The 27,908-nt window shown below is 26.2% G+C and overlaps 2 protein-coding genes across 4 annotated transcripts in view; one reads left to right on the top strand and one right to left on the bottom strand.

Moving 5' to 3' along the window:
• Positions 1 to 27,908, bottom strand: part of LOC114125321 (transcription factor 21) — a 124,698-nt gene that overhangs the window by 71,617 nt on the left and 25,173 nt on the right. The gene's annotated exons all lie outside the window — the stretch shown is intronic.
• LOC114125314 (dedicator of cytokinesis protein 1) lies at positions 629 to 19,101 on the top strand. Of its 3 annotated transcripts, none has more exons than XM_027988912.2 (33): positions 629 to 1,071; positions 2,177 to 2,357; positions 2,428 to 2,524; positions 2,603 to 2,748; positions 2,921 to 3,044; positions 3,108 to 3,350; positions 3,441 to 3,655; positions 3,723 to 3,849; positions 3,926 to 4,135; positions 4,211 to 4,486; positions 4,560 to 4,731; positions 4,787 to 4,974; positions 5,053 to 5,153; positions 5,224 to 5,355; positions 6,219 to 6,398; positions 6,491 to 6,665; positions 9,293 to 9,403; positions 11,476 to 11,631; positions 11,872 to 12,065; positions 12,830 to 13,062; positions 13,149 to 13,339; positions 13,424 to 13,552; positions 14,298 to 14,411; positions 14,486 to 14,740; positions 14,799 to 15,135; positions 15,285 to 15,378; positions 15,455 to 15,682; positions 15,740 to 16,079; positions 16,165 to 16,268; positions 17,008 to 17,344; positions 17,414 to 17,537; positions 17,605 to 17,747; positions 17,831 to 19,101. In XM_027988912.2, exons 1-33 carry the CDS (start codon positions 1,020 to 1,022, stop codon positions 17,921 to 17,923), a joined length of 5,802 nt encoding a protein of 1,933 aa, XP_027844713.2. In that variant the 5' UTR covers positions 629 to 1,019; the 3' UTR covers positions 17,924 to 19,101. The 3 variants fall into 3 exon arrangements, with proteins under 3 accessions (XP_027844713.2, XP_027844712.2, XP_027844714.2); XM_027988911.2 differs by having other exon boundaries at positions 17,602 to 17,747; XM_027988913.2 differs by lacking the exon at positions 9,293 to 9,403 and having other exon boundaries at positions 631 to 1,071; positions 17,602 to 17,747.

The following is a 27,908-nucleotide window of genomic DNA, read 5'->3' as shown; positions in this document are numbered from 1 at the left end:
TTTACCTGAGACTATTGCACTGTAGCGTCAATTAAGCCTGCATTGAGAAATAAGTGATTAACGTCTATAAATAACAATAGGTATCACACCGCATTCGTACCTAATACCTATATAATAAGTTCGATACACCTATACACTTACTTTGTTCAAATTCCACATTTCCACCCTTAAAAAAAAAATTGATCACGCCCAAGGCAATCCAATCACGTAAAAATTCGATGTAGGTAGTTATTAGTTATATGAGTACATTCATAGACCTTATACCAGTGGTCTCAAACACGCGGCCAGCGGTACTTTCAATGAGACCCGCAATGAATATTTATTTCTTCAAAAATTTTGATTTTGATTTTGTTTATTTTAATACAAATGAGTAAAAATAAAGTGTATAGCTCGCTAACCTTTGACGTAAATATATATGGCCCGTTGGTAATTTGAGTTTGAGACCACCGCCTAGTGCCTTGTACTATAAAAAAAAAAAATATGCGTACATTTGCGTACCATAGTCTCAGAATAACACTGTTATCATTCAATTCTGCTATCGAATTATTCAGTTAGTGTCTCTGTCTGTCTCTCGTGTGCCATAGTCGTTACGGTTCCAATATTTTGTGGCAACTGGCGAGCCTGGAGGGGCACGTCGTCGTCGTCGGGCTGCTGATAACGTAAACAAAATGATTTCAAGCGTACAAATGTGCAATAGTAAAATTTGAGTTCAGCACTTCGAACGGCTGTCTGTCGGTTTTCGGCATCCGCGATATTCAAATTCTTCGGCCGAATCGTGCGTCGTAGGGGGAAGTTTTCATATCTAGTCTCTTTTCTCGTCGTCCGTTTGTTTTTTTTTTCTTTCCCGTTGTCCGGTGTTGGTGGTGGTGGCGATCGACCCGCCTATTCACCGAATCTTGTTTATCGTACGAAAGGTGTCATCCATAGACATTGACACCGTTTCCACTCCGCGGATATACATGTGCGTGTACACCCGCACAACATCGCCCCGACCAATCGACAGATGACGGTTTGATGACATGACTGAAGAAAATTGGACTCATGTCAGCGACCGAAAGAGATATGGAATCGGTGAGTCCTCGGCTTGAACGGTTGTATTCCTTGTAACGAACATTTATTGTCTGTGCAATGTCTTAGTTATTGTGCGTAGGTTACGACTATGAGTGCTGATATTCTGATACAGCTGTAAACCCTGGTAAACGTTTGCTACATCTCTATCTCTTTTTATGCGAGACTGGCAGTTGATGTTTGGTACTGAGAACTTATACGATATGACATTATGATGGTTTTATTCCATATGAAATATAAATATTATATTATAATTTAATGAATCATAATTTATCCATACATTAGGTTTATCTAAAAATTATTTGTATATTAGGTATCTACCTAACATCATTAATTGTAATCGAGTAGTTTTATACCTATTGGATGTATTTTTAATAAAGTACCTGCTTGTCTTGTTTTTAAATAAATTGTAAGCCATTTAAAGTATTTTTATTTACGAATAATATGTTCAAATTCCAACCAAAAAAAAACCCAATAAAAACAACTAGTAAGTGTCAAGAACTACGCCATACTTTTTAATGAACAAGCATATTGGTTTAGTATCTAAGTAACTAGTAAATAGGAAAATACTACTTATTAGTTAGTATTCAATTTTCGTATGAATTGTGATAGATAAAGTTATAAGAATTAAATTATGTGATGAGTCATTATTTTGGTCAATTTAATGACTAATGTATTAATACAATCATTTATTTAAATATTAAATTCACAAATAATATACTTATTAATAACACAAATAAAGCAATTTTCCTTATTTTAAAAAAATGTAATTTTAGTATAAAACTCTTGAACAATATTTACACAAATGAATTGTTAACTATGTTCTCTTATCTCATTACAAAACTGTTTGTTATTTTGTTAAATATATTAGCCATCAAATACAAAAAAATATTGTTACTCCCATCATTACCTACTATACAGATACAGGATGAGCTTGTTAGCAAATTTCAATGACATCCAGTATTTCTAATTGAGTGTTTTAAAACAACACCATAACTGCAAAAGGGGACAAATTATACTGTTTTATATTCTATTATTAGTTGCATGTTCCATTTCGTTTATTAGGATAATTTATTAATTTGTGACCTGAATTTGTTTTGATTTATAGCCATTCATAACTATCTTCAAAGTGGACCACATCGTATCAAACTGTTGGCTGGTGAATGTGTTCACGTTCTGGAAGAAAGTGCTGAATGGTACTACGGGTTTACTTTTAAGAATAAATCAACCCACGGAATATTTCCTAAAAAATTTGTTCATATCATGGATAATGTTGTGGAAAAATTTGGGTTTGTGTGATTTTTAAAACTAATTTTTTAGAGGATTATTTAATGATTAACAATTTTGTATTATTAATAGGCCAGCTGAGTTGACAGTTTTAAAACAACCACAAATAGTACATGAATTAACCAGTGTTATTCGAGAATGGGGTGCCATATGGAAACAATTATACATAGTAAGATTAAATCATTTGTTGAATGACAAATTTTTAGGTGCACATAATATATTTATACATTTTTATTCAATTTTTCAGTCTCACAACTCAAATTTTAAAAATGTAAAAAATAAAATCTACGAATTAATAAACTTTAGAAGTAAAATATTATCTGGTACACTTCCAGTAGACGAGTTAAAAGAAGTACAAAGACTGGCTACATCTACCATAGATATTGGGAACAAGTAAATTAATTTTAAATATAAAAAAAATTGTTTTTAAGTTGCTTAAAAAATCATCATTATTATTTAAACAATGACTCATCTGTGATGTAATTTTTGTTTAAATCACTTAGGCTTAGCTTATATTTTGTGTTGTTAATATTAAAATTAGTAATATATTTTTTTTTTTTTTTAGATTATTAGGACTAGATATGGTAGTTAGGGATGAACAGGGTAATATTTTAAATCCATTACATACACCAACCATCCAATTATACAAACACCACGAAATTGCCACTGAGCGCATCCAAAATTCTCATGTAAAATTTGTGTTTATTTAATATATCAAGATTGTGTTTTAAATATTATATTTATATTTGTAGACTGCTGGAGCATATAAAAAGTCAATTCAGCAAATCAACTATTTGTATAATTACACTGTTTATTTATCTGTACACAATTTTATGTGTAAAATGATGGATGATGCTGAACTGCTATTAACATTATACGATGCGAAGAGTGGTAAATCATTTTCTGAAAATTTTGCTATACGATGGGCAACCAATAAAATGGACCAAGGATGGTCACAGACTGATATTTTTCATAATTTCAGAGCTTTATTTACAGTAATGTTCTTAAAAATAGAATTGTCTAATTATTTTTTTACATGTCCAAGAATACTTACAATTTTTATTATATTATTATTAAATCTTTAGGACTTAGGAACCAGAGATCTAACTCGAGAAAAAGTATACTTAGTATGTTATATAATAAGAATTGGTGGTATGGATAGTGATAGTAATAGTAAAAAGAATTTGGCTACAACACAAATCCGTAGACCTTGGGGTGTTGCTGCTATGGATCTGACTTTGTATTTTACTCAAAAATTGGAAAGTGATGAAGACAAGCACCATTTTATGCCATTTTTACCGTAAGTTTATTGTGATTTAATTTTTAATTCAGTTTTTAGTTTAATTTGTTTTTTTTTTTATAATTAGATGTGAAAAGGATAACCTTGAAAATACCTTAAAACGGTATTTAAATCTCAGAGACTATTCTCATAAAGAACACAAAGGTCAAGGATTGTATGTCAGTTTTAAACTGCTTCATGGGGATATTAAACAGGTATTATAATAATAATTGTTCTATTATTTTTTTTAAAATTTAATCAATATTTTACTTAATTAATTTTAACTGGTAGGTACGTGAAGAATGTCCACATTTAGTACTCGGTAATGTTGCTTTGGTGAGAAAAATGGGCTTTCCAGAAGTTATATTACCTGGTGATGTGAGAAATGATCTCTACTTAATGTTGGTAAATGGAGAGTTCTCAAGAGGAAGTTTGTCTTCATCAGATAAAAATATTCAAGTTACTGTCACGGCATGTAATGAAAAAGGTGTTAAGTTACTAGTAAGTTATAATTGTTTCTGATTTAAAGTATAAATAATAAATATTGAACCCTTAATACTCTTATATTTATTTTAGGGTGTAATCATGTTGGGTGGTGACTCTGAACCACTTTCAGATTTTAATTCTGTTGTTTATTATCATGAAGATAAACCTCGCTGGTATGAAATTGTAAAATTAGCCATACCTATAGAGGATTTTAAAGGTAGTCATTTGAAGTTCATGTTCAAACATAGATCGTCCAATGAAACTAAAGATAAAAATGAAAAACCATTTGCTTTATCATTTGTTAAGTTAATGCAAGATAATGGCACTACTTTAAGAGATACATCACATGAACTATTGGTGTATAAAGTATGTAATATAATATAATTTTTTTTTCTAAAATCTGAATATATTGTATAAAACACAATATATTGTATTACAGATTGATCATAAAAAATTTGATTACATGGACATATCGTATTTAAGTCTTGCTTCAAGGAAAAATGAATTAACTGAAACAAATAATCATATATCGGTACCTGGATTGTCTTTAGCTAATAAAGATATTTTTATAATACAGTCAAATATTTGCTCAACAAAACTAACACAAAATGGTATGTTAGAAAAATATTTATATGTATATTATATATAGTAGTATCTTTTTTTTAGTTGATCTCCTGGGTTTGTTGAACTGGACGAGTCACCCTGACAAATTACGTACAAGTTTATCTGCTTTAATGATAGTTGATGGTGAAGAAGTAGTTAAATTTTTGCAAGATGTTTTAGACGCATTATTCAATATTCTCATGCATAATTCTGATTCTGATCTCTTTGACAATATGGTTTTTGATTGTTTGGTTAGTAAATATTTTTAAACAGTTATTTCTATAATTTTATCCATTATTCATAAATTTTAATGTATGATATGTATTTAGTTATATATTATTGGATTAGTTTCTGATAGAAAATACCAGCACTTCCAACCAGTTCTAGATTTATATATTAAAGAAAGCTTTTCTGCAACATTGGCCTATAAGTGAGTTATTACTTCAAATACATTTAAGAATGAAGTATTTTATAATAAATATATTTATTGTATGTTGTAGTAAATTGATAGTAGTTTTAAAGTTTCATTTAAGTAACGTGGATCAAACTGACAAAGATCTTCTATTAAAAATAATGAAATCATTCAAATATATCATGAAGTTTATTGCCAGATCCCGTTTTTTGTTTTCTCAGTAAGTGTTTTTGTATTTTGTATTTTTAGTATATTTTTAATTTTGTATTACTTATATTATTTAATTCTATGTAAGAATGATAATTATCATGTATAAATAATTATAATTAATGTTAAATAGGCGTTCTAGGTTAATAGAAAAACTTATTTGTGTTCTTTTTTTATGTTATTATAACAAGTTTATAAGTGTTACTTGGCTTCTTCCATAAAGGTAGAATATATTTTAATGACTGGTGACTAAAATATATCAGTACATTACTTTTTTAAATCAAATATAGAAAGAAAAAAAAAGGAACTGATTCTTAAACTAATTGTTTGAGGAGTAAATTTTTATATGGTTGGGTAGCAAATATAATCATATTTATTACTTGATTGATAATTCTATTAAATTTCTATTAAATTTAAACAATAAAAATGGATAGCTAAAGGCGAGAGGTCTGGAACAAATAATATTATTATTATACGTTAATATTTAATTCAAGTTTGTTGAATATTAATTTCTTGGCTGTAGAATTGTAGACTAACATAACACTTTTGAAATGACAAACAGCACATGCTGCCATTGCAGTCATGTCTATGAACAGATCATTTCGATTAATTAATTATAGTCATTACTCATTAGTTTTCCTTAGTGCATTTAGCATTTATAAATGTAATTTTATTTATATATTATATCTTATTAAATGCCTTTTAGCAACAATCAATTAATAGTATATAAAAAATAAATGTGCCATTCTACATTTACTCCCAATTACAAAAATGTTACCAAACTATTTTTGTTTATCGTTGTAATTATGTTGTATTGATTGATTGTCAATGTTATTAATATAATATATTATGTATTTATTTATTATATTTAAATAGGTTATATGAAGGCAAAGGACAACAAACTTTTGAAATATCTATGTATGAAATGTTAAAGTTGATATCCAATATAATGTGTAGTAACTCAGATTCAACATTATTTTTACAAGGTGCATGTCTTAAATATATTCCTCATTCTATTCCTGACATAATGACAGTCTTTAGTACTACACAACTAAGGTATGTAAACATATTATTTATTACTAAGACTCAATGTTTGTATGGTTAGTATGTTATGACTTATCTGCTGCACTTCAAATTTTCTGTTAAAGTACATTATTGGTTGAACTCATTGGTAACTTACCTCCATCCAGATTGGTGAAACAAAAGTTGATTACCATGAGTGATATTGTTCATAGCCAACTTTTTTTAAACTCAGATTGCCGTGCCATATTACTTCCATCTATTCTTGCTAGAATTAAAGAGCTTTTAGAGTCATCAGACGAGGTATGTATCCTATTTAAAATTGAATATTTCATTTAATTTTAATGTACTCAAATATTTTATCCAACCATGATATAATTCTGATAATGTTTTACCAATAAACAATTGATTGATTCTATTTTAAAATGTTTTATTTAAATTTATAATTCAAGTAATAATTGGTTGGGTGAAATATTTGTTTATATTTCATAATTATTTTGTTGCATCTTGATTTTTACCAACATGCATGCTTGTGTGATAAATACAAATTGTGGCACAGTATACATTATATTCAATATATTTTAACCAACAATATATATTATTGTATACTCTCATGTATAGTGTCTAGACTGTTTTAAAACAAATAAGTATTGTGGACAAATATTAAAAAAATATTTTAACACCAACTAGACACTGTGTATATAATATATATTTTACATTAATTTTTGTTCTAACCAAATGGTAATATTTTTCTATGTGTATAAAAACAAAATGGAATGAATTGTGAGTAACTAAAAATGTGTGTTAACATAATATAATTGTGTATAAATATTTTAACATATTTCAGTATTATGAGATGTTACCTCGTGGTTGCTTGTTGGCCTACCACTCACAGCACATTGGCAATCTTGATTTGTTTTGTGCTTTTATTATTGAAATAAAATTTATCATTTTCAATTGTTTAAATGCCGCGAATACTAATACAGTAATACTGAATGTGGGTAAAATTATTCATAAAAGTACCAAATCTATATTTTTTTTCTTTTTCAATCTATTTTTATCTTGATAATTTATGTAAAATAGTAATATCATCTTTTGCTATTTCTTTAGTACTTTTAAAGTATAATTTTCAATTCTTTTTATTTTAAAATTGATTAATGTATTTGGGTATTGGGTAAAATTTGTATTTAATTAATGAAATTAATATTACTTCTTATCATTTTTTCACTATAAATGTTAATTTTATAATATTAAGTATGATATAATTTAAAAAATATATATTATTGTAATAAAGTTTTAGACTTTGAATGGCATTGACTAATTTTAATGTTGTAACTTATAATTAATAACAACAAAATACTTGAATGGCTTGTATACAATTTTATATTAAAAATCAACCAATAATATTATAAATAGTGCATGTTTGTTTTGGGAATTAAAAATAAAAATTAATACATTTGATTATTTGATATACTAATATTTCTATTATTGTAATGACTAATGAGTAATGACTAATAATATTGGCTTGGTTTTAGGTAACAAATATATTAACTCAATGGAGTATTTTTTACAATTCTGTAAAGTATCTGTATAAAGAAATGTTATTTGAGTATTATCATTTTTGAAAACTAAAAATAAATGCATTATTTAAAAGTTACTTATTAAAAACATTATTGTTAACTTCATTTAACATTTAGGATCAATTACATGAAATATTTATCTTAAATAATAGTAGTTAACAATTTAACTTTCATAAGTTTTTCAATTATATAAGGTTATTATTAGTAATTGGATTTATGCTCTCTTAATATATTTTTAAAATACCAGAAATGTGATGTTTTTTGTACTTAAAAATGCAAAATATTCTGTAAAAAAAAATATATATATATTAAAATTGTTCAGTTTAAATTTATTTAAATAATTATGTTAACAATAAGTTTAAATAATTGTATTTTATCTACAATTATAGTTGGTTTATAAATTATAACTACTAGTGCATACAAATAATATGTAATATGGTTATTAATTAATTTCTTCGGAAAAATATATACAAAAATATAATTATTATTTTTTATTCTTAAATATTCTTTAACGCATGAATATTCTCAAACTTCTAATTTTTTTCTATGAATTCTGTTTCATAAATCGTAAATATATCTTACTTTCATTTATTTATATATACTACAAATATGACCATAAGTCATAAAAGTAAATTTTGTGCTAAACAATTTGAAATAACTGTAAATTGATTTTAAAATTTTAACAATTAAGAAAACTATAGTTTCCTTAAGTATAGTAAAAAAATTTTTATTATTTTTAAAAAATAAGAATGTACTGTGATTAAAACTATGTTAATATTTCATTATCATATAAAATCATTATTTGCATTTCAACATAGATTATGTCTATTTTAATTATTGCGTTTTATTACTTAATTTGTTTAATTAACTGTTTGTTTTATTTTATTTTTATATTTGGGTACTTAAGTACAATATTTTATGTAAATTTTTTTAATAAATTATGATATGTTGTTAAAACATAATTGAATATATTAAAATAAATAAAATACCAATATATACATTTATTTTAGAGAATTTAAATAAATCATATTTCATTAAATTTTAATTATGTTAATAATGTAATCTTATATCATAAACAATAAAATAATGCATTTATTTTTTATTATTATAATAGTAAAATAATTAATATAAAAAATTGAATAAATTACTTTTTTATGTAATTTAATTATCATTATTATTATTTTTTTTTTTTTGTTGGTCATTAACCATTAGTTAAATTTATACTGAAATAATAGTTGGACTTCTGTTTTTTTTTTTTTTTAACTTAATATCAATATAAGGTACTTAATAGAAAGAGCAAAAAATCTTCGTTAGGTGATGTTTAGTAGTAGTATTTATTAACTCCACCAGGCGAAAACTAGCATCGAGTTTCGAAACAAAACAAAATCAGTTGCAAAAATTGCCAAAGTGCTGGGAGAAAATGGCCGCAAGTTACTAGACTCTCCTGATATGAGTGATCAAGTATGTTAATTATAATTATGTTTTTATACATATTAAACAATATTTAGTTGTTTACTTTAAAAATGAATACTCTAAACTAGATTAACTTTTAATTATGCATATTGCTGCCAATAATTTATATTAGTTGAATCTTTTTTCAGAGTAACAGTTAAAAATAAATTAATAAACTATATGTGTTGCGGTAATTTAGTTATCAATTTATGGACACTGAATTAAAATATTAAGAGAGATTCAATATTAACACAATTTTAAGAGTACATTATTGGCAATTTTTAATTGTTTTTGCTTTTCGTATAAATATTATGCCTGTAGTAAGTGTATCGTGTTTGAGTGTAGTCAAAAAGAAATAGCTGAGTGTTGCTCGTGGATATACATGTCTATATTGTGATACATGAATATTAATTATTTTAGATTTTTAGTCTAAAAGTATTAATATTTTGATAGTTATGTAATTAACACATATTTAACCAATACAATGTCTAAAAATATAATGAATTTCTCATAAAGTAAAATTTTTATCTTAGATTCTGAGCTGAATGTATTAATTTTACAACATTTTCTTTTTTTTTTGTGTATATGCGATAAGTAGTCAATAAAAATAAATGCTTCGATTTTCAACTTTCAAGGCAATTTTTAATTTTACTTAGAAAATTAAAGGAGGTCATAATCATTAAATTCAGTAATTTTCTTTATAAGATAGAAAAAAAATTAGGAAAATGGAATTTTTATACTAAGCTAGTTTTTGACAAAATTTCTTTTTTTCTTTTTGTCAAACTATGGATACTTTCACTGAATGTTTGAATACATAATTTTTTAGGGTAAAATTGTCAGTTGTTTTTTTCTAAAATTGTCGATTAAAAATGACTCGCTTGGTGAAAATAGTTGTGATTTTAATTCAAAGTTTCTAAGAAGTTATTAATTTCTCAGTTAAAAGTATCAAAAAATTATTGTCAATATATTATATTCTTGTACACATTAAGGTTTAAATTTGTAAAAATCTTAAAAATTACAAATTGTTATAATTATTATTTGTAATTAGAAATTCATAAACATTTTTTCATTTTATATCTAAAATTTGAAAATCTAATTTAAAGTTTTTAATTTATTTACACAAAAAAAAAAAAAAAATTAGAATAAAATGTTCAGAACTTTTTATTAATTTTTTTTCTATAATTTGAAGGATTTTGAGTTCAATTTCAATAAAAAGGGAAATTGTTTTTAATTAAATTTCATAATGAATTCAATTGTGTTTTTAAAAGTTGTATCTGATTATTAAGATAATTGGTATGTTTTGCAAAAGATCTATTAAGGTCATAAACATAGATGGTGATTTTTGGAAGAGGAAGGGGATTGAAAATGCTATTCTTTCCCAAAAACATAAATATATTTAGAGCGTCCTAGATTAAAATAATTTACGTTATTTTCTTTTGTTATTAATTGGCTTATTTCATGAAAGGTTTTAGTTCTGCTTCCAAGAAATTCAATAAAAAAATCTATGCTTATGATCATAGTCTATACACTAGAATAAAGTTAGTGTAGAATTCCTACAAAAATAGAATCGAATCAGATAAAAATATATTTACTAAAACTTAAAGTACTTCTTAGTTAGTATTTTCTATGTATCTATCTTTTATTGTCTAAATATCTATCTTCTTATCATATACATTTATGAGTATAAAAAAATTATTTATTAAAATATCAACTGTTTTATTTTGTATATTGTTTTTATTTATGGTGTGCTGCAGCACTTAATTTTATTTGATTTGAGTTATGTTTTTAACCATGTTTACATTAAGTTTTTAGTTTTATTTTTTGTATAAATATATAAATATTATAATAAATTATCATAAGCATTTGCTTTATGGATAGACATCTTTATTTTTATGAATATCGAACAGTTTTTAAATTTTTATTACTTTGCAATGTTATGTATTATTATTATTATTTTGTTTTTATGGACTTAAAATTATATATTTATATTGTATACTATGTAGCAATCTAATATTTTGAAAATATAATAATTCATTGTACATTTTTAATTTGTGTTGATGTTTACAATTGTACGTATATAGGTTGAAATGTGTGTAAAACTATTAGGCGACATTATGGATTTACTGTATATAGCTGATACAGGATCGACATTTCGTGATATCACTGAAATAATGCTTACGGTCATGCGTACAGTGATCCAAACTACCATAGCGATGAACCGCGAAGGGACATTAGTGGTAAGTATATTCCATGATGATTTTTTTTTAACAACAGCCTTATCCCTCTATTTCTTATTTCATAATATGAAACAAAATAATTTTTTTAAATGTCCAATGTGTTATTATTTATAGTTAAAATAATATTTTAATTTATAAATAACAAGTTCTTATGTATGAGTGGCAAAAGTATTCGCTTTTAAAATAATCATTCTGTCGTATTATAATTTTAACGAACAATTTTATATTTTTGTACTGTAGGGCTACCTTGTGTCTATCATGATATCGACATTGCGTCAGATGACAGCTGAACATTTTGACATATACATCAAAAACTTTCCTACAAAAATTGACTTGTTAGATTTTCTCATGGAAATCCTGCTTGTCTTCAAGGATCTTGTTATACGGCCGGTGTTTCCCAAGGATTGGTGCGAGATGATAATGCTTCAGAACAGGTATGAATTTATTGTACCTTTGAACTCATGTTACATCCACAATTATACATCACATAGTCATTGGTGCAATTATATGGAAAAAGGGATGCACAGGGGTTTGTGTATGCCAAAAATAAATTTTTTTTTCATTAAAATGTAACTATTCGGAAGTAATTTTTATCTTTAATTAAAATAGTTTGTACTATACTTTATATTGAAAAAAATAACTACCTAGATATTATATTAAATATCAAAGGGATAATTATATAATGTATAGTTTGAAAAATGAATAAATTTAAAACAAATGTAATTTTACATTCAAAAAAATGATGTTATAATAGTTTTGTTTGTATTTTATTAATATGTTATTGTATTTCTTATATTAAAATAAAGTACAATAAGTAAATAAATATATATTTAAAATAATTGTTATCATAGATATAATGTGGTGACTAAAGTGGTAGGGCATGTTGGCAAATACCCCACGGTCTGAGTTCTCCAATTTTTGTGCATCCCTTAAAAATATTGATCTAGATGCGCCTATTAACATAACACATCACTACTTACACAGAATATTATATATTGAATCGTGAAGTATTTTAGTTTTGGACTGTAGTATGTATCATGTAGCAAATCCACAAAATAATATCCTCCTCATCTGAGTCTTGATAAACTGTTTAGGTCACCTTTGGGTTATTGTAAACGGCATGTTTTTTATGATCATTTATTTATGCTATTCACACAAAATTCACAGCTAATATTAATTTAAATATTTTTTTATACAGTGTAATATTGAAGTCATTAAGATACTTTTCACATACGATTCGCGACTATTTCTTTAAAGATTTCGAACATCAAGCATGGAATAATTTCTTCCATTGTGCCGTAACATTCTTGACGCAGCCTTCTCTTCAACTAGAACAGTTCTCATCCAATAAACGTTGGCGAATCATTAGTCGGTACAAGGACATGCGTAGAGAAACTGGATTTGAAATCTTGAGCATGTGGTTTAACTTAGGTAAGACTATTATAGAATACTTCAGTAGTATTGTGTTACCATGCCATTCCAGTAATTGATTAAATTTTGGTATCATCGTTTAATAGGGCAGTACAAAGTGAACTTTGTCCCTAGTCTGGTAGGCTCTTTCCTAGAGATGACATTAACTCCTGAAATTGAATTGCGCAAAGCCACCATACCTATATTTTTTGATATGATGCAATGTGAGTTTTATTCGTGTTTTGATGGCCATACAAACAAACGGGATTCGAGTAACATCAAAGCTAAATTCAATGAAGTAAGTCTATTTTTTAAATCTTATTTTCTGAATTTGTAGCAGTGAATATTGTAATCTTGGTTTAACAATTGTTGTGTTTGACAGTTTGAAAACGAAATGATTGCTAAACTTGATCACTTGGTTGAAGGTGGTAAAGGTGATGAACAATTCAAAGAACTTTTTGAATCTATAATGTTAAGAAAGTGTGAAAATCATTCTACCATGAGAGAACAAGTAATTAAAATGTTGAACCCTTAAAGTTAAAAAATTTTTTAGAAAGACCAGCAGAATATTTTGCTTTAGGACTATTATAAGTACTGACAATCATTAATTATATACACTTTTCCTAATTAATCCAATAATTTTAATATACAAAATAAATGAAATATTATTACATTTTAGTTCAAAAAAAATAGTTTCAAGAATATTTATCACCAGATACACAAATATATTTTAATTCATATTATTTTGTCGTATTATGCAACAATTACGCCAATATTATTATTTTTTTTCTTGACTCATTAAGATTGAAGTTATTAAAATTTATAACTAAATTTTAATGAAAAGTAAAATAATTCAATTTAAATTTTTATTAATATTTTTCATATGACTATATTATTCAAGTCATGTCAGTCATGAACATAATGTTAAACAATTTTAGTGATATTGTAATTATTATGCATAAGCATAACTATTTAATAAAATTAAAACACAAGCACGTATAGTTATTTCTTGGAAAATAATATTGATTATTGATACAAAAATAAAGTGGTACACTTACTTACTAGCAATATTAGCTATTTAGTTGTTTTTTTATTTCTATTGAATATTGTGCTTACAAGTTTCTTATGTTTAAGTATATATATTGTATACACTTATATAGATTTTTTTATTGTACTTGAAGTTTTTAGACTTAAAATTTCAAATTTTCAAGGAATAAAATAAAACATTTTTTAACATTATTTTTATTAAATTTCAGGGTAATCGATTTGTTAAAATAGTCACTGGCCTTTTAGAACGATTGTTAGAATATCGAGCTGTTATAAATGATGAAAACAAAGAAAATAGAATGAACTGCACTGTTAATTTATTGGTAAGAAATATATAAAAACTAATTTAAATGCAATGAAATATTATGAGTTCTATACATTTTTTCTTTTTATTTAGAATTTTTATATGGATATAAAACGCCAAGAAATGTACATCAGATATGTGAACAAATTGTGTTCTCTTCATTTAGAATGTGATGACTTTGCTGAAGCTGCATATACTCTAAGACTACATAGTGAATTACTATCGTGGTCAAATGATCTATTGCCACCTTTATTACGGTCTCCGTTGAGATACCCGACATGTGACACACATAGACAATTAAAGGAAGCTTTATACCATGACATCATTGATTATTTCAACAAAGGAAAAGTAAAATATTTGTTAAATTCATTTAATTTCATAGAAATTGTATTAAACTATTTTTCAGATGTGGGAATGTGCTGTGTGCATGTGTAAAGAACTAGTGAGACAGTGCGAAAGTGAGACATATGATTATATACAGTTAAGCTCATTATTACAACGTATGTCAAACTTCTATGATAACATAATGAAGCAGCTTAGACCTGAACCAGAGTATTTCAGAGTTGCATATTATGGCAAAGGTTTTCCTTCATTCATACAAAATAAAGTTTTTATATACAGAGGCAAAGAATATGAGCGTCTAAGCGATTTCTCAAACAGGACCCTAAATCAATTTCCTAACGCTACTTTAATGCAAACACTATCAAAACCTGGATCAGAAATCACTGAATCTTCTAATCAATGTATCCTTTTAGTAATTAAATTATTGATAATTATAATTGAAATTATGGTGAGTTATCATGATTATTTAATAGTACACTTTAAAAAATGATGATTTGATATTTAAATGATTCAATATTTTTAAATTCCCTTAACTTTATAATTAATTTAGATATTCAAATTAACAATGTAGAACCTGTAATGGATGAACGTAAAGAACATTTACTAAGAAAGCCGATTAGTCAACAAATACTTAGACATTATAGGTTAACTATTATAATAATTGACAATGTAACTATACAATTAATAATCAAGTATTTTTGTATTCTTTCATTATCTTAGAGTAAATGATGTGAAGAGATTTAAATTTTCAAGACCATTTTACCGTGTAGATCCTAAAATAAACTCAAATGATGATAACGAATTTGCAAATCTATGGATTGAGCGTACAGTTTTAGATACAACATATTCTTTACCTGGCATACTACGATGGTTTCCAGTTAAACATTTTGAGACATACGAAATAAGTCCTCTCAAAAATGCAATTGAGACTATGCAAGAAACAAATAAGTAATAAATGTTAAAAGTATTCTCAAATTAGTATTAAAATCATTGTTTTTGTTATAGGTATCTGAGAGAGTTGATAATTGCCCATCGAAATGATTCAACGTTACCATTGAATCCTTTGACAATGAAATTAAATGGTATACTGGATGCAGCTGTGATGGGTGGAGTGACAAAGTATGAAAAAGCATTTTTTACATCTGAATATTCAATGAATCATGAAGAAGATGAACAACTTATTGAAACGTTAAAGGATTTGGTTGCTTCCCAAATACCATTATTAGATATTGGTGTTAAAGTACATAGTGCACGAGCTCCACCTTCTTTGACTCCTTTACAATCACGATTTGAAGACTGTTTTGAAAAAATGAAAGCACACATTGAAGAAAATTATGGCAAAAAAGTATATTAATACAAATTACAAATCTTTTACATTTATTTTTTTTAATTGTTGTTGAGTGTATTTTATGTGTTGTTATTTCTTTTAGACTTGTGATATTAAATTTGATGTGATCAAAATGAGAAGACATACAACTGCAGGAAGCCGTTTTAATGAAAAAAGATATTCTGGTTCTAGTATTGGATCTACAGAGTGAGTCAATGGTGTAATTATGGGTAGAAAGTAGGCACTTACCCCCCCCCCTCTGAAAGTTTTGTGAAAAAAGCCAAAGTATAACTTTATCTCTCCTCAAGATATTCCAATAGTAAAAAAAAATGTGGTACTATACTATTCTTTTGTTATATGTCTGCCTTATTTTATGAAACATCACAATCATGACATTGTTATCTAAGATAACCAAAAATTTGTTTACCTAATACCTTCCTATTATTACAGACTTCCTTATTTTTATTTATACTAACAATTCAAACTTAATTTTATGTGATTTTTTAAATATATATAAAATGTTAAATTTAAGAAAATATTTTACTTCAATAATAATAATTCATTGGAATTGGATTTTAGTTGTTTTTAAAATTTCAGTTAATTAATTATTTAATTAAATTTATTTTACTTTTTTAAAACCGAATGATAGATAATTGTAAATTGTGACATGACACTAGAATACGCACATATTTAGATTATGGTAGTTGCCATAATATTATTTAACTAAATGAGTACTTATGATTTATTTCTAAGCCATATAATGAGTTTTAACTATTTTAAGACTTGTATACAAACAAACAATTAGATTATGGTTTTCGATTTTAATGAATAAATTATTTTGCCTCTCTCCCCTCCCTTGATGTTTACTTGGTTACCACCACTAAAGCAAGTAATTTACATTCATTTAAAGTAAAATAAATTAATACTGATTTACTTTCATTTTCAGAGGACAAAATGGTGTAACTAAACAATCTATTATGTCAACTACTTCATTGTCTTCCAGCTTAGCTATCTTTGCAGGACCTGTATTAGTGTCTGGTTCTAATAAATTTGGTACAATTGGGGCGCTCACGAGAAAAGATAAAAAAGAAAAAAAAAGACGTAATAGAACTGTATCAAAAATGGCAACAACAAATGATAGAGATTTAAGCATTTCTAGCAGCTCTGCTAGCAACAGTCAATGGTATGCAGTGCCTGATGCTGATAATATGTCTTTAAGTTCCATAAATAGTAATCTTAGTGTATTTTCTTCTCCTACATCTGTAATTGAATTACGACAAGAGGTAATTACAATAATATTTCAATAACTATTTCCCAATGAAAATAAATTCCGATTTGTCTTAAAAATATAGTTGACACCCAAGAGACCTTTACGCTCAGAAGTGGAAAAAGAGAGACGTTTAAGTCGACCCAATAGTGGTCAATATCAATTTTCAAAGTTACCATCCATGAACAGTCTTAATAGAGACTCCTTGGGTAAGTAAACCTATAATATTTTAATAGATTATTATTATTAAATGTTGTTTGTTATTTTTACTAGTAGCAACGGATTCAACTGCAAGTGATGATGACACTCCTCCACCATTACCTGCAAAAACCAGAGAATCAGATTATTCAAACCTTTCGGACAAGGATAGTTTGGGTCTGCCAGATTATTGTAGTCCTATTATAATGAATAATATTATGGTCAGTGTTCATGTTTTATTTTTCACTTAATATGTATAAGTAAAATTCTAAATAGTGTATTTTTCTTATTGTTGCATGTCCAGTCAGAACAGCCGTTACAATTAATCAATTCACAAGAAAATAATAGACTACCAACACCTCCTCCCAAGAAACCTCCAATGAAAGCTCCTGTATAAAAAATGTAAATAATGTTCAATTTACTGTTTTTCCTTTTATAAAAAAGAAAAAAAACAAATGAAGCTGTGACCCATGAATAATAATATTATTATTTCTGATATATTTTAATTGAGTTCATCCAATTTAATTAGTATAACCATATAATATACATTATATTATATTATAAATTTAAATCAACTATATTATATACTAACAAAGAATATATCATTTGTCTTTGATTATTCATCGATCAAATTTTATTAATTTACATTAATATCAGTACAGCCTCATTTTTTTTCTTTTTGATTAGTGAAAACTTTTTTGTTTTGTATTGAGACCCATTGGTGCAATAATTGTATGATGTACTAAAAAAAATTTCTTGAATCTCATTTACAGATTTATAGATATTGTTTGTTTTTATTTATTATATTCATATATTTGTGTGTTAGTAGAAAAAATTGTATAATAATATGTTAGTGAAAATTATATAGAATAGAAACTTCATCTTATTGTTTACAAAATGTACTATTGGTTTTTTAGACTGCTTTTTTTCTCCTCTTTTGTAATATGTATTATTTTCATATATACATGTATATTATTTGTATAATATATACATTTATATAATATATATTTATATTTTTACATATTTTAATAATTATTTTAAGTTAATAGTTCTCAAGTTGCTCAAAATAATCTTTTTTCAAAAAAACTATGTCAGTAAACATGCAGTTACCATAAAAAAATTACCAGAGCGCATGTCAATTATTTTATACAGATTTCACAATAAATCCAATGGTTGTTATATTTTTATAAAATATCACTAATATATCTATATAAAATAATATATATTTTTGTATTTTAGTAATAACTAGTTTATTTTTTTATAGTTATCTGAATTTTTATTTTTGTGTTTGTCGTGTTTGTTTATTTTATTTTATACTTAATATTGTGTAGTATTTATTTTTTTTTTTACATTGATACATTGACGTGAACATTATTTGCATTTCTATTATATTATATATATTTAATATTGTTCAGTCATCCAGATTTACCAAAGGAATAAATGTTTTAAGTATTATTGTGTGATTGATTCAACTATATCTTAGGTATTATTATTTATTATTATTGTCTACGAAGTATTATTATTTATAATACCTATTAATAATAAAAATATTTCACATAAATGTTTTAGCCTTCAGTAATGTACATATCTGCTTTCTGACATCTCCCTTTGCCCATTAATAGGTCCCAACAAGGCAACTTAGGGTGGAACTGTGGAAGATATTGTGACTTGCTCTCTTACTCCTTATACTCCATCCTATAAAATCTAATTTAAGCCCTCACAAAATAAAAATTCATTTTGATTTGAAAAATTTTAATAAGGAAGTTTTGTAGGTAAATTGTGAATGTGAATGAGAAAAACAACAACTTGTCTTAAGACTTAAGGTAGGTACACTATATTACAAAATGGATGTATCAATTTACTATGATGAAAGTGCCAATATTAATGTGAATATTGTAAAATAACGTAATTTTAATGATGAAACACCATCAGAGAGGGCTCTCACTTATACCGTAAACACTCTACCCCTTAAACGGGACAGGTTAGTTTTGTATTAAATATTAATAACTTCAAACAACACGGTTACACTGCATAATACATTACCTACATTACTTTAGCGAATTGTGACACGTGTATAAGTATGGAATTTAATTAGTGTGGAGGTGGACAATGTGGCATTCAAATTCTACTTAAATGAATTGTAATTTCATTAAAATTCATTTTGGTAAATCTCATTATAATTGCCTATAATTCCAAACCCTATAACGAGTTGTTATGTGGCGTATAACGTAACGTTAAACATGTTAATACTGTATTAATTAATTTATGAAAATTTAATTCATAATATGTTATTTCAATAACCTAATTGAAACCATTGCGAATACAAACATTTTTTTTAAATTTATAGGAAACTAAAGGTATGGTATAATTATGTATGGATAATATACAAATATTAATATTATATAGTATAATATAATTATACTCCTACAAGAATCCACAAATTGACGTTTGACAGTCGAATACCGGGAAAAACTTAGGAGAAATCGATCAGGTTCCTACATAAATCTGTAGAAGTAAGTTATAAAATTTAACTATGAATAAATAAATCAACTGTTTTACCAGTAGGTTGTAGGTACATCGTACATCCTCTTTTTATCTTCTAAGCGACATACTACTTTTTGGAGACTGGTCTCGTTTTACATGTCAAGGTGTCAAAGATGGTTCTTATTTAACTAGACAAGTCTAGTTACCCAATTGGTTGAGGGGGGGGGGCAGCAATTACTGGCCGGCTTGCTCCAGAGTCTTGACGCGCAATAATGCTCCGTGGCTACTATAAAACAACTACAAAACTAGGTATTTATTTTTTTAATGGCAAATTGTGTAGTACAAATATTAAATACTGGTTGGCTATTTTAATCTACATTTTATAATTTTAATTTATTATAATATTGAAAAACACGTTAGTATTCATACGTATCTATTTTAACTTGGAGCAACTGATTCAGATACTAATCATCGTTGTTAAAACGTACTTACGAATTAGATTAGTCTCTAAACTGTATAGGTACAATATTGTATATAATCCGCATCCGTATGCATAGTATACACTGTACAATAAGACATATCGACATAGGTACTAACTGTACATTAAAGAAAAGTGATGGATCTAGTAAGTTTTCGCTCAAGTTTCTAAAAAAATTGATGTTTTTAGATCTTACAATAAAATGTATTAAATGGAGGAGGGACCTATAATATTACGCTGCAAGTTAATCTTGGCGCCACATCCTCATACGTTGTAGGTATTCGTCTTATAAATTTATGGCTTATTAAATCTGTGTTCAACAATTCCAATGTTATGAAATAACTAATAATAACTAATTCTTAAATATTTACTATTGAGATAATTGATAAATACCATAACATTTAGAAAATACCTACTAACGTTATCTGTGCTTTCACGTGGATTTTCTACTTTAGTTTTTAATTTTTAAGCAATTTATATTAGGAGTATGCAAAATATTACATTTTGTAGATGTTTTTATAATAATTCACTTAAAAATAAATGATGAATTTGCCTTAAAGTTAAATAATAGGTTTAATCACTCTAGTCTTAGTCCTTACCAGTTTCTTACACAACGCTGTATGGTCGTAAAATAACTTGTAATATCAGAAAACGTTTTGGCACCAATAACATTTTGAAAATAATATGACGCGCCTGCGGTCATAATTTAACAAGTGTTCTTATTGAAAATCAAATTTTTAAATTAAATAATATATACAGTGATTCTTTTATCATTAAACACTCGTTATTTAAAGTACTGACTTTTTTCAATTTTTTAATTTTTAGTTATATGTTTTTCTAAGACTATACAACATTTTTATTTTTTTTACTCTTATATTTAATAACGAAATCACTATCAACTTTTGATTTTCGAATGGCGACCCATATTTAGAACATCATGATTCATGAATAATAGGACAATTTTTTTCGGAATTTTATCGTTAAAATTATTATTTTTCATTTAATCGTTAGCGAGTTATAGCTGCTCAAAGTTGGATGGTTTTTGGTTTTTATATACTTCTTATTTTTAAAATAATTATAATAGGTACATTTTCACATGCAATTAACTCGGAATCGTTATCGACTATCGTTCAACGTAGTGATGAACTTTGTACCTATACGTTTATGTATAATCACTAATCAGTCTGTGTTATAATCAACGCCTCACAGCAGTAATAATCTCTGTAACTATAACACCTGAAAACATCATACCGCCCAACTTTGAGCAGCTATAACTCGTTAATGGTTTTAATGAAAAATAATAATCTTAACGTTAAAATTCATAAAAAAAATAACCCTATTATTTTATGATACCTATTTTAAATTTAAATTGTCATTTGAAAACCAAAAGTTTATAGCGGTTTATTCACTATTAAATATAAAAATGAAAAAAATTTAAATGTTATATAATTTTAGAAAAGCATAAAACTAAAAATTTTGAAAAACAAAAAAATTGAAAAAAGTCAACACTTTTCGAAATAACGAGTGTTTAATGATAAAAGAATCACCTTGTATTATAATAAAGATGAAACAAAAAAATGTTTATGCAATTGGCCTTTTGCCTAATGGTAATAGCGAATGATTGACAAAGCATTAAAATAAGAGGGTAGGTACCTTAAATAAATCCCATTTATTTTTTTTTTTTTTTTTGTTTACCAGTTTGACCATAAAAAAATGTCGCTTCTTTTCTAATGTTCATTCTATAGGTTTAGTCAATAATTATTATATTCCGCGTGGTCGCTTTTATATGAGTATGCGGTTATTTTATTAACAAATATTTTTTGTCAGTCGTTTTGGTCATTTTGACAAAAAATTGATGAACTTTGTAAGGGTTTTAATATTTATCTAAGCCCGGCTTATAAGATAAATTTATTTTGGATTAAATTTATTATTAAGTTGAACTTTAACAATCTCATTAAACAAAAACGTCAGTAAACTTGTAAGTATTTTTTTTCTTGTTCTACATTCCGTCTACGAGTTTTTAATTATCCACTGAAAACATTGTAAAGATTATTCAAACTGTTTTTTTAATTGTAAGTTTGTTGCTCACTATTTTGGTTCAATGCACTCGGCACTGGATAATTTCATTACAGCTAATGCGATGTGCGTAACGTTATTTTTTTTTTAATTTCTTGACGTTCCAAAACTCTTTGAATCTTATATACATATTTATACTTCTAAATTATATTATGAATATTGTATACATCCCGATGCCATTTAGATTTATGTACTATACATTTTTTTTTTTTTTTATGTTAAACTGTTATATAATTTGATTAATTTTTCGCGTGTTGAGTATTGACTATTGGAAATTATTCGCTCAAACTATTATCGACAACAGCTTATTTATTTTATACATTTTAAACTATTCCGTGAGTCGTCACGACTTAGAGGTGACTTAGAGATGTCTTCCGCTTTGAAGTTCTATTTATACATCGACCCAAACAATGATGCATTTTTTACAAGATTTCCATTTTATAGATTTCAAGAAAACGGGTTTATATACTTTTGCTGCATCCGACGGCATCGCAATGCCATCTGAAAAAAACCTATATCAAAAGATGACAGCCTTGTAAATTGCATGAGAGTTATTGGTTGGTTAAGGTACGTCATTGTAGGCGTAAAACGTTTATGCAAACGTTGACTTATGAGCTTATTTCCTATATAAGCTTCCATGATCTTCTCTAAGACATCATCGTCAATGAGTGGCGAACTAACGCGAACTGACGGGCAAACGATAACTATATTACGGTCAGAAAGGGCGGAATCCAGATTTATGTAAAATGAATAAACTGCAGATAAAACTCGACGGAAATGATTTTTGTTATGTTGACTGCACGAAAATTGCTATGTCTGAAAGTCGAAAGAATAAAGGAAATAGAGAGGGATGACTTAGTACGTCGAGACGACTGTAACGAGCGTAATGCAGGTGTCGATGGTCCTATAATACTGCTTGTTATAATACTGAGGACAATTCTCACAACCAATACACTAGACACTAAACGTCTGAATATAAAAAAATGAACTGAAAATAGAAAATGATGATGCCAAGGGCGGATCACGCCAATCTCCTTTTTTCCGTGAACGTGAAAATATACCAATCGACCCGTAAATCATAATTTATTCTCCGATACAAATTAGTTTATATATCTAACCTAAATCTGAAGTAGAAATGTAGAATATTATTAGGATCTTATCTTATTATTTTGATCTATAAAAAATTAAATTTCGGACTTATAGCTTATTAAGTTTATAAGACGTACTTTGAGTTTAGATCAGCAGATAGAGATTCAAAATTGTATCCCTGTATTATAGTAGTATTATATAGAAACTGCAGTAGTAATCTTTATTTTAGTATTTTTTTTTTATTTTTAGTATTTTGTTTGCGATTTTAAATCGTGACGAATAATCGCTCAAAATTAACCAGATTAAACCAACATTTATTTATTTTTTTATGCAAACAGAACGGTCTTTGAGTGGATAAAAACATAATATCTATATGAGTATATTATTTGTTGAGTATTAAAATACTCATCGAATAATCACTTTTAAACGATTAAATTAAAAGCGTTATTTTGAATAGGGTAATCTATTAGAGGGAACATTATACGTTTTAAATATTTAAAAATAAATTTATCTATGTATCCAGAACAATAAATACCTATATATTTTTTGATAGGTTCACAGATATTTTAGATTCTGAACAGAGCGAGGTGTGTGTGTGTTTTTTTTTCTGTCTGTTACTATACCTTTTTGGGCGGTAAAAATGTTTCGAATTTCAACTTAGGGAGTGGTTTACCTAAGCTACTGTAATATTAAAATTAAAAAAAACACACCTCTGTATGAACTTACTGATGTAGGTGGTAGGTTGTCTGGGCTGATAAGACTTCTCCGCTTAAAACTATTTTTCGTATACAATGATAAATCATTGATTTTAAATTTAATTATTTAACACAATTAAACAGAAACCTATTCGAAACCTAATAAACAGCAAAGCGGTATTCATTTCACACTTGCTTATTTTTATTTTTTATTTAGTTTTACCATTGATTATAAAATATATTATGTGTAAATATTATTATATTATATTAATTATAATTAATAATAGCTAATTTTTCTCAACTCGGTGTCTGCTGTTTGTTACTATTATTATTATTTTTTTTTTATGCTGATGATTATAATAATTGTTATTTTTATTGAGCCCTGTTACGTAATTTCAAAGTTCTGATTCGTGATGACATCGGTAGGTACTCGATGATGACTTTGATGAAAACGCAGTTGGTGCCCCGGTGGTTGTAATACAACATAATAATAAGTAATAACATTATTATTATAATTATTTTTAATATTTTCTTCGCTGACAAAATTTATTGATTTTATTTATTCCGTTCTGCTGAATGACTACAATACAACAATATTATTGTAATATAAATTCGTATAAAGATTGAAATTCGGAAAGATATACAATTAATAACATTACGAACGTATTGAAGGAGTAGAGAAGTATAAGCTCTATATAATATGTATATTGTATATATATATAAGAATCTCGCTGTTATATATATTTATCAGAAATTATATACCTACACATTATTAAATTACGGATGTAACATTGCTTTCTAGTTTCTGAACGTAAAACTAACTCCGCCCACTACTTCAGAAAAAAATCTCAATGCAATTTGATTTTTTAATGTCAAAGCTCATTTTTTCAGATTATGTACTTACACGGGTAGTACATACTACTCAAAGTTGCAAAATCTGTTTTGTGAACACAGAACACACATTTAAATACAATCATATTCGTTTAAAATAAGATGAGACAGCAGGTACGCCTAATTATAATATAGTTACGAGTCACGTAAACATTGTCTAAAAATAACACAATATTCTATTACAAGAATTATTCTCTCAGTGTCGTTTCTCCTGAGTCCTGACACAGCTAATCATAGGTGATATTGTGCGTTTTATACTATCCAAATTAAAGTCGAACCAATTTGGTGGCGTTCGTAAGCCGTTGTTGGCTCTTTTCGTTAATGAGTGCATGTGATTGTTTTTTTTTGCTTTAACACTTATTTTACAGGAAAGACGAAAGAGAAAGATTTTTACCGAATGAATTGGATTTTGATTTTCAAGATTATATATAAAAACCGTATAATATTATATTATAATTTGAAATATTATCAATTATCACAATTTTTTTTTGTTGTATATGTTTAATCAACGTAATCAAAAATCTAAGTCTAGTGCAGCCCGTAGAAAATCGTCTTTTCTAAAAAAAAAAAAAAATTAAAAGATTAACGGAATCGAGGTGTTTTTCTTGTAAAGCGTGCTTTGAGTAACAAAAAATTACGCCTTTCATTTTTGGTTAGCGACATGCCGTTGACATGTGCGCGGGCCTACAGCGGGTGTATTAAATGTTCTAAGTTCTTCAACCGTATACAATCGCACTATCGCTAATAATCATTTACGATTAACACAAAAGGCCATGGGCGATGGCTAAGAGATTGAATATTGCCTGAATATATTTCCCCTTGTTAAATAAACAAGGACAGAGCCCTTGCATTAATATTATTAAGAGTGGCGTTGTACGTTCGATAAATACCGTTCTGACAAAAATATTTTCTGAAGTTTTATATTTTAACCAATTATTTTCTTATAAAATATATTTTTCTTTAACTAATTACTTATAAGTAAAAACATATTATTTTATTGCTTAATTGTGAACACGATATTATCTTAAATCGTGGTTGTGAACTATTAACCTAACTATTCCAACTATTCCATTATTCCATAACTATTAACAACTATCTGTCATAATCATAATCACATTTAAATATTTCATCTTTTTTATGTTGTTGTTAATATTGTTACAATTAAGTCTATAAAATATATAAGTATATAAAACAATTTTAAAATAGTATATAAATCCATGATAATATATACTATATACTTTTTCATCATTATGAAATCAATACTTATAAAATTATAAATTAAAATCATGTTTAGACATAACTATAAATACTGTTTAAAATTTATTATAATATGTTATGAGTTGTAATTTATAATTATTTATTTTTATTTTATTAGGTCACAACTCACAAGTCATAATAAACTAATAATGAATAACTTATAATTATTATAATGATACTTAAGAGTATATTATACTCTATATTAGTATATTAGTATATAATATAGTATATTAGTATACTATATTTGACATTTAAACGTATTTTACTTAATATGTGTATAATAATATGTAATTTTTAATTTAGCGACAGGTAAAACATATTTTGTTGTACAAAAAAGTATAAATGTGTAATTGAAACTGATAGGTGCTTTGCAATGAAATGTGTAAAAAAAAATGTTTTGTTATATTCGTTCATATAAGTGGATTTTTGTTATTCTACATTAATCAAAATTACTCATCTCTTATATGTAGGTATTCACTTAAAAAATAATAATAAAAATAATTTTATAATTTCAAGTTGCTGCGAAAATTATTGATTAAGGAACATCTTCTATACTCATTCGCTTTCATAGGAAACTTAAAATTGTTCATAACCCCTATAATAAATTATCTTTCCATCTTGGAACAACTAGAAAATCCTCGATGAAGACTATATAAAGTAAGACGTATCATGGCCTTTTGTTTAACTATTTATATCAATTTAATAATAAAAATTAATTGAAAAACGTGTAATAAGAATTGATAAATTTATCGACGAAAAAAAAGAATGAGAAAAAACAAGTTAAATCTGTCGTTAAGGGATGTTTCCATAACACATTTTTCATTTCTGTACCGTACTATTTATATATTAACTTGTAAATTTATTATCATTTCATTGTATGAATTGTTTATTTTAAATAAAAATTATGAAAAAACTTACATTAAGATAATCATGTTTTAGACTCTTACATAAATCGAAAAGTTATTTTTTACTATTAATAAATATTTGATTTGTAGTTTAAGCAATTCTATTTTTATCTTTACGAAAAATAAGAATAACGTATTATTATTAATATTTAAAAGATATTGTATTAAAATATGTTTTAAATATAAAATGATAATAATAATTTCCACTATTCGATTTATATAATATTATTCCTTATCTGCGATTCTCACTATAAATAATATTTATCTTTTATTATATTATAATATGTAATATTGTGCATTATATTCTGCAATGAAACTGTGGCCTGTAGAAGTTTAAAATAATATCCAAGTTATCAATAGTATAAATTATAATATTACAATACGTTTATTATTCAATGATATCGAGAAAAAAAAATTTTTTTTTTTGTTTTAAGTTTTTAAGAGGCCGTTCTGGTACCCGAAATTCGACCGTAAAAACATGCTTTCGTACTTCCCATTTTCCTCAGC

This window comes from Aphis gossypii, chromosome 1 (genome assembly GCF_020184175.1).
Source record: "Aphis gossypii isolate Hap1 chromosome 1, ASM2018417v2, whole genome shotgun sequence".
Lineage (NCBI taxonomy): Eukaryota > Metazoa > Arthropoda > Insecta > Hemiptera > Aphididae > Aphis > Aphis gossypii.
This window is presented reverse-complemented; position numbering and strand designations above follow the sequence as displayed.